This window comes from Pempheris klunzingeri, chromosome 20, assembly GCF_042242105.1.
Source record: "Pempheris klunzingeri isolate RE-2024b chromosome 20, fPemKlu1.hap1, whole genome shotgun sequence".
Taxonomy (NCBI): domain Eukaryota; kingdom Metazoa; phylum Chordata; class Actinopteri; order Acropomatiformes; family Pempheridae; genus Pempheris; species Pempheris klunzingeri.
The window spans coordinates 15,252,405-15,269,422 of record NC_092031.1 but is presented as its reverse complement, the minus strand read 5'-3'; the positions used below and the strand labels follow the sequence as shown (position 1 = coordinate 15,269,422).

General features: G+C 41.7%; 1 protein-coding gene across 1 annotated transcript in view; it reads left to right on the top strand.

Moving 5' to 3' along the window:
* Positions 1-17,018, top strand: part of snx29 (sorting nexin 29) — a 128,948-nt gene that overhangs the window by 89,627 nt on the left and 22,303 nt on the right. The window contains exon 19 of the mRNA XM_070851896.1: positions 15,585-15,725. Within this exon, the coding sequence (XP_070707997.1) occupies positions 15,585-15,725 (141 nt within the window). The remainder of the gene's footprint in view (positions 1-15,584; positions 15,726-17,018) is intronic.

Sequence of the window (17,018 nt, the reverse complement as noted above, 5' to 3'; positions counted from 1 at the left end):
GAACTCATAATGAGAGAATTATACCGGCCGCGGCAAATCAGTGTCTCCCTCCCACACAATACCAACAATAGAGGCTATCAGGAGAGGTGAGAAGGAGGAATCGTTTCCACGCCATCAACGAACACAGTCATTTGGTGTGTGCAGGAGTGCCTGTGTTTTCATCACCTGTGTATTTTAGGGTGGCATTGCGCTGTGGAAAGAGCATCACTCAGAGCCTGATGAGGAACTATTTTTTCCCAATAAATGAGGTGGCGGGTAGTTGTATGTTATCAGGGTTTGTGGCTGTGTGGAGTTGTGTGTTCAATACAGCAGTCAGCTAAAGCTCATATGCAGGAAAAAATGACTTTGGGATATGGAGCTAAGAACTGAAGCATTTGGATTTAGGGATGACAACGTCAGTGGTTCAACTTAAATCCTGACTGAAATATTTCAGCAGCTGTTGGATTTTCCAGGAATGTGGTACAGATATTCATGGTGCCCACAGGATGAATCCTGAGTACTTTCCTGATCCCCTGAGCTTTTATCAAGAGCCACCAGCAGGTCAACATGTTCACGTAACCATTGCAATTATTCAACATTTACTTGATAAATTGGCACAAAATTTGGCGCAGACATTCACGGTTGCCATGTGATGTATTCAATGGACTTTTGTGATCCTCAGACTTTTCCTCTGGAGCCACCTTGAGGTTGGTTGGTTTTTTGTGAAACAGCTGTTGAATGAATTGCCATGAAATGGGGTCCAAATATTCATGTACTCCTCAGGATGAATTGACCTAACTTCGGACTATCCCTTAACTTTTCATCTAACGCCATGATCTGGTCACAATTTTAATTCGTCCAACACTTTCACTAAAACTAATGATATTCTCATTAGCCCCAGCTGTACTTCACTTTTAGTCAAATGCTAGCATGGTAAAGTGCTACAAGATGAACATTATACCTGCTTAGCATGCTAGGATGGTCATTTAAAAAAAATGTTAGCATGCAAAACACTCAAAACACTGCAGTGGAGTACAGCTGTATCTTCTGGATGCTGGATACCACCTATAGTTGGGTATCGACCTGTTTGAGTTAAAGAGGTATTGTCTCATTGTCTTCATCATATTTTTGAGTGTGACAATGGTGAAGCCTTCAAGTTTTAAGTTCCAGGATAGTCAGTGAAGTTCCTGTTCAAATGTAACACAGCATAAAAACCTTTAATTCTTAGTCAGGCTATTTAGCTCAGGGTATTTTATGTTTTTCCTGTCAGACACTGTGGGGCAGCCCTGCTGAGAAACCCACTGCTGTGCTGCTGTCTGATGGGAGCTTTCAGGTCGTTGATTACTAGGTGTCATACCTGTGGTGCTGCAGCAGTGGGAGGGATATACGCTTTGTACGGCAGCTGACAGCATCAAACTATGATGAAGTTTTGTCTGATAACAAAAAGGAGACAAATGTATTTGGGATTACTCGTTGGCATAGATGTATTTGGGCACTCTAAGTGGCCTTCTGAATAATTTCACAAGTCTCATGTAGCGTGAACTCCTAATAAATGCAGCTTGGGGAACCGCTAACCAAAACACACAGAGAAACATCTTCACCTTCACACCTCAGTTTACACCAGAAGAGGGAGAAGCTGGTATACAAGCAGCCTTAAAAGACCTGATTAGCAACTACTTAGCATCTCCAAACACACATACATACACACTCCTAATATGCCAGTGATGTTAGGGCAGCATGAAGTGGAAAAGTTTCACCTTCCACAACTTTTAATAACTTGTACAACACCCACACCAACATAGAATCCCAGATAAGTCACCTTCATCTTTTTCTTAATGCCTCAGCTGGCAATGGAACTAAATGTTATTTAAGAGTTTTGGCCCAACAAATTTGCAGTGTTTACTGCCCCTTTCATGGATTTAGTCCCTCATCATCATCCATCTCTCTACCTCTCTCCCCCTCCTACTTTACTCTTCTTTCCTTTATTATCTGGGTCTTTTTTATTTTGTCATCAATCAGTCTTTTCTTTCCTTTTTTGCCCCCTCCAACGTTTTTGCCTTACCTCCCACTCTTTTGTCAGTCTTCTCCCAATCATTTTCCATTGTTACACATGTTGTGAAGGTGGTGTTTCTCCTGATGATGATTTTCCAGGGCAAAAGGGGTGGGACCCTCACAGTTCCTCAGCAGTTTGACAACAGCAATGAATCACAAATTTATCTTCACACCACTTCCCCCCCGATGAGACAAAGACCAACACCTCATTGCTGTATTTACTCCACAGACGAGAAATTGAGCACAGTTCATTGCGAAAAAACCTATCAAGTCCAAATCTGCATGTACTTGAGCGTCTTTGCACGCACACACAAACACCATCTACGTACCAAGTACCAATAGAATCCAGCGTGAATGAAGATTGTGTAAATAACAGTATATACAAATAGCTGCATGCCAAAGTTGAGAACTGGCGCCTCTGATGCACAACTCACTGGCTGGTTTGCATATACATTTAATAGATATATGTGCATATATTCCAAATGAGCAATTCTCTTTGATCAGCAGAAAGCTGAGGCTATACTGTAATTTCCACACAAAGTCAGGGGCACACTGCAAACTTCTCACTGTTTTAATTATGCTAATGAGGCTGGATAATGTCTACTGTAACTTTTCTCTTCCTCATTCTTTTCCTCTCGCTGTCCTTCACACTTTTGTTCTATTTCTAAAGAACTGCGCCAGGTTGAAAAGATACTGTAGGTAGGCATATGTCCACTGCATTTTTTAAAAGTACCTTTGTATTATCTTTCTGCATATGCATGTCCTCGTGCATAGTACAGCACCTTTAACCGTAGCTGTTTGTGTACTTTAGCAGGAGAGTGATAGAGGGCCCCAATTAATAGCAGTTACATAAACCATCTTTCGCTTCCCTGTGCCTCCCAAAGCCTTTAATATGCACCATATGAAACCACATAAATCAGCCACTCAATGAATAATTGAGACGTCCTCGTTGACACTCTTTCAGATGTGTGCACCGCTGCCTGCAATGGTCTTGCCATCCTCCAGAGAAATCCAATGTGGGAAATGTGTTAGCACCTTTAATTTCTATATTTGCCATTGGGCATAGCTGGGTTAGCCTGGGAGGCTTGTGGCGGCCGAGGCGGTAAGCTTTACATTCAGACCTGCTCAGTATGAGTTGCTCTGATTAGCCAGAGGCATAGACCGCATAGTGATGGGCTACGTTAGCTATGCTGATGAGATAACGCATCCATATGCATTAATGCGAACTTGAACACGATTGTATGCGTGTAGCTGTGTGCGCGTGCCGGTGTTACATTCATAGACGGATGGATTTTCTGTTTTTTAATGTGGTTAATGCTGATGATCTTGTGTGCATTTTTTCTAAATGTGCATGTGTGTGTTGTCACGCATGCACAGTTGTGATACTGTGTGCGGGCGCGCATGTGAGTGATTATGGTTATGATAATGACTGGTTGGTGACAGAGGGAGATAACTATTATGTTGATGATGGTAATGATGAATGTTTTACAATGATGATGATGATAATTACAATCGTTGTCTTGGTCTTACTTCCATCAGTCATAGATTAAACACCCTCGGGAAGATACAGAGGCTGCTTTTACTGCTGCAGTCTGCAGCACGGGCGCCACATCAACTTCGCCATCAGCGTAATTTACATTACATTTCCATTTTAGGTACTTAAGTCAGTGCTCTTATCCAGAGCGAGCCACAATGGGGAGGCCGTGGTTTGGTATCTTGTTCAATGGCACTTAAACAAGATGCATGGCTGCTGATGGGCATGTGCTGGCAATGGCAGGGTTCAAAACTGAGACCTTTTGGCTAAAGAGGGAGGACAAACACTTTTTTAAGCCTTTTAAACATTTTTATGAATAAAACTGGATTTTTTTAAAGTTCTTTCATCAATTTTAATTAATGCACATGATAAGTTGGTGAACATAAAGCGGGGTTAGAAAAATGGTGGATGAATGGATATACGACAGTGTGTCTGTTTCTCATACCAAGCATGAAACAAAACTTAATAAACCATATATCTGTTTATTGACTGGATCTTTTTTAGATCATAGATCTGGATCTTAGACTTAACAACAATAACAATAACAAGAGAAGTTCATTTTAATGAGAAGCGTTGATTTTGTAAAACAATACACACAACATACACTGATTATCATTATAGCATGAATATATATCTTTTAATGACATGAAATATGTCTCTGTAAAATAAGAAATGCTTTTCTTTATATTGTTGTTGCTGAGAAAAGGAAATTCACCTCTCTGGCACAACAAAGTTCTAATTTAGTCTCTCAAAGGCATTACAAAACTATGTTATTGAATTCCATGACATTGTGCAGGTGTGAAATTCAGTGTGTGCACCCTCTATTTTATGGCAGATGCTATTTACAGCCAGGTTTATATTGAAAAGAATACATTTTGTGTTTAATGTACCTTGCCTTTTATATTTGTATTTGACTTATTATTTTAACCCAAACCATGATTTCTTTCCTAAACCTACCAAGTAGTTTTGGTGCCTAAACCTAACCAAAGAGCTACTGAAAACAGATAATAATAAAGAAGACTGAAATTTAAACGTTTACTACTTTGACAGCTGGTCTCATACAGGACTTTTTTTTAATTTTTTATTCTGCTGCATCACATCCCAAATCTCTATGCTGAATTTAAGCGTCAGTCTGCTGTTAAGTGCCGCAGTATGTTTGCTGCGTCTTCTTCTCCCCCGGTGACAGCGTCTTTGTCCGTACATCCTCTGGATTTGAACCCCGCGTAAAGAAAGAGTGAGACATGTGGTCTCCTGAAGGGCGCACAGCAGTCACAGCTCATGTGAAGTCCCGCCGTGTCACTTCATCAGCGAGCTGCCCTCCAATAAAAACTTCAAAGGTGTGTCGTTAGCACGTGGAAATGGAATCCGAGAGGTAGGGTGGGGAGTTGGCTCAGCGCTCTATTCCTCTGTGGGGATGGGATGGTGGCATGAGGATTTTGCTAGTGATTGAGTCGTCCCTTTGAGGGAGTCAGGAGGGAGTATGATGAGCTCTGCTTTAGCCTCAAGACATCTGATTAGATCTTGGGCTGGGACATAATTTGTCAGTCTGCCCAACCTCCTCTCCCCTCTCTGCTCTGCTCCCTCTCCCTTGTTACTCTCAATTTATATTTACCCATTTTGTTTGGATCTCTAATTGTCTGCTTCTTCCTTTCAGGCTTCATTTTCCCCATCATTCCACATTCCCCTCCCCTCCTTCTTTCAGTCTCATTCAGGTCTACTTTGCTCTACATCCTCTGCTCCCCACCCTTACCCTCAATCATTTGCTCACTGGCTTCCTTACTACGCTCAAAGCCAATTTTCAGGACTTGTCAGCGACTCATTTTTCACATGAAACAGGGGAGAGAGAAAGACTCTTCCTACTGTGGCTGAGTTTTTCGTCAAGTGTTTAAGGAGGGACACACAAAGAGGACGAGTGGGAGGGAGGGAGTTGACATGAGAAGGTAGTGGGAGATGAAGCGAACAGAATAAGGGAAGTAATTGTGATAAAAGATGGAGATAAAAGCTGCAGTTTGTCCTGTTTTCCTCCTACTGTGTAGTCAGACAGATTTTCCAAGGTTGCCTCAAACTTAGATGTTTAGTGCTTATATCTGGTTACCACCCGCCACTCTTAAAGAACTTGTGCTGAGTCCTCAAGTGATAAAAAGCTTACTGCGTTTGCTGTATTGATGGCTGCTCTTTGTGAGGAAGAGAGCCTGGAAAAAAGGAGAGCTGTTTCCTTCCAATGGGCCTTGGAGGCCTTATTTTACATCTTATTATTATCTTATTATTGGTGGGCTTGAATCTTTGTCCTGCATCTGACTTTTTTTTAGACCTTACTGTTCATATATATATATATATATCTCCTTCTCCCTCTGGCTGTGGTAACATAACATCAAGTGCCACTGTGGCTTCTCGCTGTTATTCTCCAAATTAGTAAGATAGTATCTCTGATAGTAAATCTGATTTTAACTCTGCCGTAATTCATCATCTCATGAACACTGCTCCCAACGTGGCTTATTTGACTGCGCTGTCTTTTCATATCTTTTCTAGCTTATGTGCCACAGTTGATTTGCAGTTTGGTCACAGAGATCTTTACTCGTGTTATTTTGACACAGCCGTAATCAATATTTCTAGAATGATAATGGATCACATGACTGCTTGACATCCCCACAGAGAATTATCACTCGACTCTGCGGTTTCTTCTCAGCTCTACAGAGCTTTGTAGCAACTTTTAGCTCATTGTTCTGATCTTCTGACACTCAACCTCACTGTGTGGTTCACCCCCACCGCTCTCATCCTCATCATCATTTTCTGCCACAGTGGTGTTCAGCGAAAATCTTCTAAAGATCCCCTGTACACTAAGTACCCGGCACCAAAAGGCAGACAGACAAAGCTGGCAAAAAGCTATTTCACTCAGTAGTTGGTGGAGACCAAATCAGAGCTAAAAGTAGAGATCAGGTGGCCAGAAACACAATTCCAAATGAATTCTGTTATTAAAATGTTTCACCACACCAACTTTAAAAGTAGTAGAATTATTAGTATATTATAAAGGTATTATGTTATGTAGTGTTCCCTATGATGTCCCCAAGTAGCCAGAACATAGGTTCTACGGGTTTAAATGCAGTATTGATGTGGTTGTCTTGATTTTTTTGGACGTATGATACAGATGATCTGCAGGAAGGTCACAGAGGATTTGTAGCTTAGCAGGTTAACTCATGTTGATGAAAGAAGGCACAGTTCCACATGCTAATCACTAGAGTGCTATTTGAAGAAATGCTGCAAATTATGCATTCAATCTAATACCTGTGTTTGTGGTCAGTGTTTGGGATTACATTTCCTCTGAACTGGTATCCTTTTCCTGCAGCGTAAGCATTATGTTGTCTCCTGTAGGGTTTTTAAATAGCACACACACACACACACACACACCTGTTAATGCATTCTGATTATGCTGCAGATGTACATGCAGTCTGCCACCCAGCACTATTCTTTTCAACAAAATTCAATTTCACCAACATTCTGTCTTTCTAAAGCACCAATATGCACTTAAGGATTGGTAGCAGGCGCCGTGTTATTTGCCGAGATTTGTAGAGTGATGTGACATTTTCTTCAATTCAAACAGAAAACAGAATATTTTAATAACAGGTCCTTTTCACATTTAGGTATTGTTTTTGACAGGGATGTAGGAGAAGCTTGCGTAGTCAGTAAAATGTGTGGAAAAACCTTACCTTGTCACTCTGGTTTAGTTTCAATTATTAGGTTTTAATGAGATGAATCCTCCTTGAAACTGCAGCTGCTCCTTTTTTTTCCATTATACAGACTAATGGAAGCAATACAAAAGCGATCTATTTATGAGTGCGCCACATATTCTCAATTATGGGAATATTTTGACAACATGCAGGAGATGTCTGTTTAAACAAGGTGATCATGAATTTGTTTCCTTCCATGCTTTGCTCTGTTGAAAGTATACAGGTGAGGCAGATTGCAAAGCCCTCTTTACCTTCTGTATTCAAGAGCTCACCCATACCTCATAAACCTCCAGCAACCTTCCTCGAGCAGAGACAGAGGGTGTAGGACACACTGAGGGGGAGAACACCTTTATTTTATCAGGCAAAATATATATCTGAGCCTTTATTGGTAGTTATATGTGTGTGACCTAAGTCCGAAGGGTGGGGGTGGAAAGTGGATCTTGCCTCAACCAATGGAAGTGTATGGCTCACCCTGTAAAGAATGTTAGATTCCCTGCAGCACCACTGAATCCATGAATCAAGTTCATCAAAAGGACACGCGGTAGTCTTTTGGCGTAGCAGCTTTGTAGTTTTCATTCGCCTCCTCTTTGTGACGGAACAATCAACAGTTGAATGGATGGTTCGGATTATTTTGGTTCAATTGCCACCTGTTAACTACATCAGGCTGTCACGGTAATACTAGACGTTGTTTTGCTAGTTGATTTCTTTGTGGAGTCAGTCATTCAATCAATCTTTAATTTCCCCATTTAATCATTTCTATAATTTAAAAGCAAGCCCAATTATCAAAAGAATGCTTAGTTTATTTTCCGTTCACACTTCTTCACTTTCTCCTCTTCACGCTTTCTTTTCTTGCCCTTCAACCTGTTTTTCTGGTGTTTTTTTTTTTTTACAGGTTCAACTGTACGCCCCCTGTCTTGAATGTCTTTAGTTCCTCCTCCTCCCCCTCTCTCTACTCTTCCAACAATATCCTTCTGCCTTCCCCTTCCTCCTCCTCTTCCTCCTCCTCTTCCTCTTCATTTCTTCTTCATCTGCATCCTCCACTAGCTCCTCTCCTCACATTGTCTAATTCTGTGGGATGTCAGGAGCAGCAGAGCTCTAAAAATTCCTCTTTTCCTTTCTGTTTTTTTAAAAGGAAACTTTGCTGATTTGATTGGATAGTATATGCACCATGAGCCATGTGTAGCTTTCCTCCATGTTGCCTGCACCCAGAGCTCCCTGCTTATTTGAGTCATGCTGTCATTCGGTGAACATTAGCCGGCTCAAGGGCTGGTGGTCGAACTACAGATTGTACATTTGCATTTTTTGTCTGTCCATTGTAAAGGAACAATTTTTTATCGCTAGAATCAGACATTTGGGAGGAATAACAGCGTAAGGAGGAAGAGGAAGCCGAGAGTCAAGCATCACCAGCCGATGAGGAAGCAACACAGTACATTCTGGTCATAGGTTTTCTACCTCTTGAGCAAAAGCAGCAAATGTCAATCTCATGGTGGCACCACATGAAAAGTCTAAGTAGTTGTTGAGATATTCCAGCCTGGAACAACTGACCCTAGAGCCACGCCGTTAGCATGGCTAAAAGGTATTTGCTTCCCTGGATGGGAGGTTGCAGGATGCACACACACATTCATGTCTTTACTTTCCTGTGGTCCTTTGCTAAGGTCCCCTTTCTCCAAACCCCCAAATGGGTTCTTTTTTCTGCCTAATGTTGGCAAATGTTTTGGCCCACAATGATCTGTGAAGTTGGAGGGAGGCGGCATGACGTTATCTATCGATCTATCGATCACACATTTACACACACTATTAAAGACATCCTGGTACCTCATATGTCTCTCTGGGGCTCAAAGCTCTTCTCTTTCATTTGCTTCCCTCTTTTCTAATTGTTTTTCATGGGTTCAAATCAAAGCCTTGTATCGAAAATAACCATTTTTCTTGCAATTTGTTGCTGTGGGTTTTTTTCTTGTTGTTTCTATTTTTTCTTGCTTCCCTCTGGTCTGATCAACACCTTCAACCAGCGTTAGATTTCTCTGAGATCGACTAGAGCAAGTCACGAGCAGATGGATTTTGATTAATTGTGTCTGTGACAGCACGCTAATGTAGAACACATCAGCAACCTGCAAACACCAGCACCATCAGTTTGGCGATATCATACACTGGTCAAAGACAACGGCAGCCATCTTGTGCCTGTGCCTGGCAGTTGCATAGTCTTCCTGTTAACTGTGAAGTGAGCAAGAGGGCTCTCTGTGTGGGTCTCCTGAGGTGCTGGAAATGGGTTTGCGCACAGTTTTTACCACAGTGGGAACTCCCATCTGTCAGCCTGCCTGTCAGATGGGGGAACAACAGACCAGGATGTTCTCAGACAGATACAGCAGGGAGAGACGCATCATTATCATCTGCACTTTCTGTAGTTCTCGGCTGTGGTTCACGACTACTCCTAGTTCCACCTGCTTGTTGGAATACCCTCAGGCTAAAGATCCAGTTGAGTGCCAAGCAAAGAAAAAACTGCAATTATCCACTCACAGACTTCCTGTTTCAGATCTCTATTTCTGAAGTTATTTCATGGTATGCAAGTACTCTTTTCCTCTGGAAGCTGTCCTGCCGTGTCTGTTACCCTCAGTAAAAGTCTCCTCAGCTTCATGTGGGTTTCTACCAGGTGCTGGAACCTCAATTAGGAAGTCTGAATCATGCATCATTGTGGATGTGGACCTCAGGCCAGCTTGCAGTTGCTGAGTTGTCTGCTAATATGGTTCTTAATGAATAAATTAAAGCACTTGTTAGCCTTTTTATGTCTAAGCAGGCTGGGACACAGCACAGCTTCTATTTTAGGTGTTACTACCCAGGCGTCGTTAATGTCATTTGATAACTGTCATTTGGCATCGATTGTTGAAATTAATCCACACTCATTGGAAGGACATGTCCAGAGGATGAGACATGCTGTACACACACACACACACACACACATTCTTACAACAGGGGAAATCATTTACTGCTTTTGTTAATTTGCTTTCTGTTCTGCAGTCATTTATATGTGCACACACAGTATATTGCGCCTCAGCTAATAGCGTGGGTCCCATTCTCACTCAGTGACGTTCTGTCTTAAATGTCACCACTGATCTATAGGAATTAGTCCAGTCCGTTGATGAGAGCATCTAAAAAAAGAGAGAACAGTTATTCACAGTTTCTTTGATCAAAGATTTTGTGCCATTTTAGGGGCTAGAAAATGACGTCTAATACTTCAAAAGTGTTTATTTGTTGCATTTTGTGTTGCATTGTGGGAACTGGGGTGGAAAAGTCTCATTTAAGAGCCACAAAATGTACCTCTTGTAAGAATTTTCTCGTACCTAAACTTACATCGCACGAGTCACAAAGATAATTTGACACAGGACAAAAAGCACTTGTTTGATTTAAATGACAATGCATCAAACAGGGGCCGCTGCGATAAGGCCACATACTCTACCAGGTGAGCCACCGCGTTGGCCTGGTGAAATGTGTTTAAGCATCTCACACCATGTAAAACCTTTCCTCCTTTATGTTTGTCACAGCCTGGTGCTGCTCTGTCGTTGGCAGCTGTGCTATTAATATTTTCCAATTGCAAATGCACTTCCATTTTCAAGCCTTTTACTTGCCCCATGCACACATAAGCGCGACCTAAAGCGTAATTTTATACTTCAAGTCTAGTTTCTTCTATTTTTCATGCTTTGACTGCAGTGGACTCTTAGTGCTGCCAAAACTCGGGTATCCTAAACAAAATACTGTGCTGTACCTCTGGTGCGGACATAATGTGAGTTAGAATGTGAGAATGGACATGCGATGGGTGACGACATGATGGGTCACAGTTACAGTTTACTTTTGTAATACTCTGTATTTCTGTACCCATTTTGTCTTTTTCTTGTTTAGTGTAGATAAGAAATACATTTTGATTCAGGAATGTCACTCACAATATCAACAGTGTAGACAGTTTCTCAGACTCAAGACAGACCTCTTTTTCTGCAATGATGTTATATATCATAGAATGAGAAATCCATCATGTAAAAGGCAGAGACAACTTCCTGCACCTACATTCGTCTCAGTGGACAAAAATGCAATGCATTTACTGTGTAAGACATGGATTAGTATGACTAAGGAGAAGCACATGCACATTTTCCTGACCTTTCACTCTGCTCCAGTTATGGCCTGAAGCTGAATGCACTGAGTTTGCACCTGAAGTGGGTGAATCAATTTTGTGGGAAAAGTCGGTACACCAAAGAAGTGAATCGCAGCACTTCACCACTGACAAAAAACACCTTTCTCAGCATCATAAATTGCTGATAATTCAGTAACCAAAGGTGGATTTTTCCCTCTTATGTTGAGTTATTGAGGTTATATTTTCATCAAACATATTATTATGCTTTCTCAGATATTCTCACAAGCCATTTCAATACCAACAATAGGACTGTGTCCATCACAGTCGAGCTTTCAACAGCAGCCAAAACCCATCAGCCCTCTTCCATGAGGTCCCTCTGAACCATGATTAGACGCCCCGTCCCTGTTTGAAGACAGCGTTTATTATAGATATCAAAGCGCTGGTGCTCAAATATTTAAGGATGCTGCAGTTTGGATGTCGCTAAGATTTTTGTCAGAGATAATGGCAGACTATTTGTGATTAGTCGGGAGGAGGGAGCTGCTAGCTGTGTGCAGAGGCTAATATGTTGCCATAAATAAGTATGCCAATGAGACGGTGTAAAGTGGATTAAGCTTGCTGTGCTAATACTGCCATGTGGAGCCATTTGATGTCTGAGAAACTGCAGACACTATGGGACTGATTCCATCATCGTTTCTTTCCTAATGCAGCTCTTAATGGGTATTCAGACTCAAGAGACGACGTGTGGCTATGTAACACGTAGGACACGTTACCATATGCACAGTGACTTGTATCAGATATTAGAAGTGAAACTACAATCACATACGTTCAGAGTTTGTCTGGAAAGGTACCATAGGTAGTTATTTGTCATATATGTGAGGGCTTTATGTTCAACAGGGTATGTCAGCAGATCATATGGAATATTTGACCTAGCTTTCCTCAGTTGAACTACAATGTATGGAATGCGTAATGAAATGTGTAGCCCTAGTAGTATCGGTTAGATGTGGCCTGTTTTTAGAATAATGGAGGGACTGAGGCAAGCAAGCAGACGTGGATGTGGATTTTTTTTTTTTACACTCCTACAAAATATTATGAGCGTGATTTGAAGAAGTCACTGAAGATGCTGGAAGAAGGCATAACACACACACACACACACACTTGCAAGCAGACCACACCAAGCCAGTCCTCCTCTTAACTTGCGGGACAGAAGTTGGTAAAAACTTAGATGTGCATCTGTAGGTCAGACACAAAGTGCTGAGAAGACAAGTCTCCAGTCCATTAGTGGCCTTGTCTGCTCCCATCTTGTCAACTGCTCCTGTCATTTACCAGATTCGTGTCTTTCTTTTAGTGCAGCTGCTCTTAACACAACAAGTTATAATGTATATAAGGGGTTTTCAAAGTCTGACACTGCGGATCCCCCCTCAGATAAACTCAGGACAACTGCGCACATTTTTGGCAAACTGTCACCACTAAAAGTATGCTGAATTAGCCTTTAGCAAGTGTACCCATAGTTGTACAGAGGGGTATCACTGGATTCCTTTGATAACGAAGACGCTGCAGTAGTAACTTCCCTTCATGCACCTTTACCTTTCACCTCACGCAGTATTCATAGTCATTTATTCCCGTTAGTTCCTTATTGGTTGCTCCTCCAGAGTCAAGGAGCTGATTAGATTTCTGTGGTCTTTAATTCTTTGAGTAGTTTCATTCAGCATATATGTGTTCACACTACTGTATAAGACCTTTTTCAATCTATTTAATTCAGCAGTTTATTCTACTATTCTGTGGTTATATTGTGGAGAAACGGAGTGCTAAATGATGAAGACACTGAAAAGAGCAAGCATAGCATTAGAAAGAAACATCATGGTATTCTCTCTCACCTCCCACTTAACTCAGTAGACATCCATTTAATGACGGTCCATGCTTTTAGATCATGCATTCAACTACACTGTGAAGTGTCATTTTCAGATATCTTTTTGTAACATTAACGATGTCTAGACGTGTCTGTCTGCTGAAATATTAACAAGGAGACATTTAGGACAGCTAACAAAGCTTCAGCTGTCAGTCTCCTCTTATTGGCTGTCCCAAAATGTCAAATTTTTTCCTGTTAGCCGTGTAACCTAGACTGCACAGCTGCACCCATGCTGACAAAAGATCACTGAGTAACTGATTAAAAGAACTGTCACCTCAAAACCAAAAAAAAGAAACTGTCGTTATCTCCATGCTCCCATGTCCATCAAATGTCTTTGAGTTTGATATGAACACAAATGGTAAACTGTACTGTAGCTCTGTCAGTTTGTTGCTCTGAAAAGAGCATTAAATGGCATCAAATGTCTAAAGAAGTGTAATTCAAATGAATTAAAGGGGACGTAGAGACCCTCAAACTATGAGAAAAGACCGCACTCTTTTTCTTCTGTTTTATCTTTCAGTAGAAGTGTGTGAAGTTTAGATATGGCCCCTCTTATAATGTTACATGCATGGCCTGTTTAACATTTATCTGTGATGATCCCGCCCACCGCAAGCCTGAATCCACTTCGCTGTCCACCATTGTTGTTATCTTGCCAACGCTAGCTCTGGTAAAACTAAGATGTCGTAGGCAAAGCACGCAAATAGCTGTTGGCTGCAAAAACCCACGCACAGTCATCATGTCCTCCCAAAATATAAGGAGGTGAAGACCAGAGGACTTACATAATTCTGGATGGACCTCTGATTAAAAATGTCCCCACAATGATCAAAAAACTGGAATTTCTGCGTGTGACCCGTTTTTATTGCGAAGGCTTTCTTCGAACGGGGGCCAGTAACGGTACAAGCTCAAGGACGGATTGATACCGGCTCCATGACCCTAATTAAGACTTGGAAGCTGTATGTGTTGTGATGCAATTTCTCCTTTGGAGAGCTGGTGGGTGATGGCTGCCCAAGCTTGTGGGAGCTAACCATTCAGAGCAGACTGGGCTTTTCAGAAGTCCAGTATGCGCAGTATGAGAACAATGTGTCTTGAGCATCACGGCATGTAAATAATAATGGCGTGGCTCTAGGTGTGGCATTGTTGGTGTGTTGGTCAGTCCACTACTTTTGACCACTGGAACAGATGCAGTCTCCCCGGTGTTTGACATTGGAAAAGTGAGACATGGGATTTCAGGCATTGTTTGCTTATTGACAAGTCCTTCTGTTGAAGTGCCTTAAGATTGAAAATGAAAGAAATTGAATTGAAAGGGGGATTAATAGAGTCCCGTTATGTGTAGGCGACACACTTCAGTCCATTCAATCCACTCAATCCATTCTTGTTTCTCCGCTTTATGTGTGTAACTTCTTGCTGATGATGACAGAGCAGTCATGGAAACTCTCAGGACAATGCATGTTTGGAAGTGAACATGCAGTTCAACATTATGGCACAGCTTTGGTGTTCTCGCCTTTTGTTTACTCTATATTTTGATTTGCCTGGTAGGGGGGAGCTATGCCTTGGTACTTGCAGTCGATTTTTAAATCCATTTGTGCTTTCATGTACCTGAATCAAGTCTATATTTTTTTTTTGTGGTTGGGCATTTTGAAATTGAATTCTCAAAAGCTGTTCTGCTCTCTCTTTTGTCTCTGTGTGTTCCCTGTTTTCTGAACGTTGAAAATGGAACCCATCTCTTGCTTTCTCTCTCTCTCTCTCTCTCTCTCTCTCTCTGTTAATAGGCTCATCTCTCCTCCTCTCTCTGCTCCCTCTATCTTTCGTGAGTCTGAATAAAGCAGCTAATGGTGCATGGAAATGGTGGCAGCACAGTCACGCCTATAGACAGACTCTTTCTCTGTTATGTGTTGCAGAATGTAAGTGAAAATACAGATTTACAAGGATGAGAGGAAGTCATTCTTTCACCCATCTCATTTATTTATTGTAAGGCACTGGAAGAGCTTAATGGCAAATACGTTAACTGCAAAAAAGGAAAAGAAAGAAAGAGGTTATTGCATAACTGCATGGTATAGATGCAAAGTGTTATTTTCCTGTGTTTTAAAATATTTGATACCTGAGTTTGTGGTGTAGTTGGTTTCTCAGTGGGAAAAGCCTGTTTGTTCATTTACCAGAGAATTAATGAATTGAGGAGCTCATAGATTTGATAAAATCAGGACATCCTGCTGTGATAGTGGATTGTTGTTGATGATGATGATGATGATGATGAGGTTGTGTCTTACCTGCCCACAGGTGTATATCCGCATTCTGGACAACGAGTGGAATGTGTACAGGCGTTACACTGAGTTCAGGGAGCTCCACAACCACCTGAGAACCCAGTTTCCACAGGTGGACACCTTCAACTTCCCACCCAAGAAAGCCATAGGGAACAAGGTGAGCTGAAAGTAACCGTGGCCTGTTTGTGGGACTGACTGTTGGCATTTCTCTGTCTCCCTGTCAGCCACTTATGTAGAGTAGCAGTATACACAGAATAATATTTAACTTTCTGTTGATAATTGTAGACGAAATACGCAAATAATTGATCACGATTCCAGTTGACTGATCCCCCTGCTTCCACTTTTGCCATGCCCAATAAGCTTTTTGTTCTTGCACGCCACATAATAAAGTTAACAACAATAATGGCTGCACATTTAACGCTCAAAATTCTTAATAGCAGCATAATAAAAAAAAAAAAAACACACACACTGTTTCTGGCCATTTAGCATCAACTTTGTTAGCTGAAATAACAACTTTTGCTGAAAGATTATATAAAGTGTAGTTTAGTAAACCAGGATTAGTTCCATGAGGTGGTTCGACAACTGGCTGCCTTTTTAAAGTTTGTGCATGTTTACCACATTCCTAATGAGTTTATGGCCTCAGTTGCTAGTTTCAAGTCTTCTTCAACACAGATTATGATCTTCATGAATGAATGAATGAATCAATCAATCATTATATAGGGATTATATCGGGTCTTCACAGAATGAACATCACTTCTGGTTCTGAAACCAAGATGGAGAGGGCTCAGATGCCAAACACGAGGCTTCAAAATGGCAGTCTATAAGCCAATGGGGGACATCATGATGGCAATGTCCACCTCTTTTATAAAGTCTGCTGTTAACCACCAGCGGTTCCTTGCCAGCACTTTGTCACTCCTCCTCACCGTCGCCTTCTTTTTCTATTTCGCCGACACACATGACCAACCTCATTCTTCATCTACTAGGGACAATCACTGCTCCAGGTCCCCGTGGCTCAATTTCCTCTCTAGTTACTAGAAGAACTCCCTCCTCTCTCTCTCTCTCTCTCTCTCCCTCCCTCAGCCCACTCTGCTCACCCTCCTTTTCATTCTGTTTTCCCTCCAACATTTGGGAGATAATTTGGTTCTGACCCCGATTCTCTGGCTGGTTGGATTTGATGCTGCCACAGCCGAAAGCTGTGGTCTGACTCCTCACCTTCAAAGACACTTCGCTTTCACAGATAGAAACTGGACTGAACGCTGAATTGTGTGTGCGTGCGTCTTTGTGTGGATCTGCATGCCCATGTGGGATCATGTAGAAGTGCAAGTGTCTGTCAAAGGCCTAGACAGTCGGTGTCATTGTGTCCTGGAAAGCTCTCTGAAAGCCCATTACGCTGCAAGTTTGTGTGAATTATTGGTTTTCACCATCTTCAGGAAGTCAGGCACCCACTGCA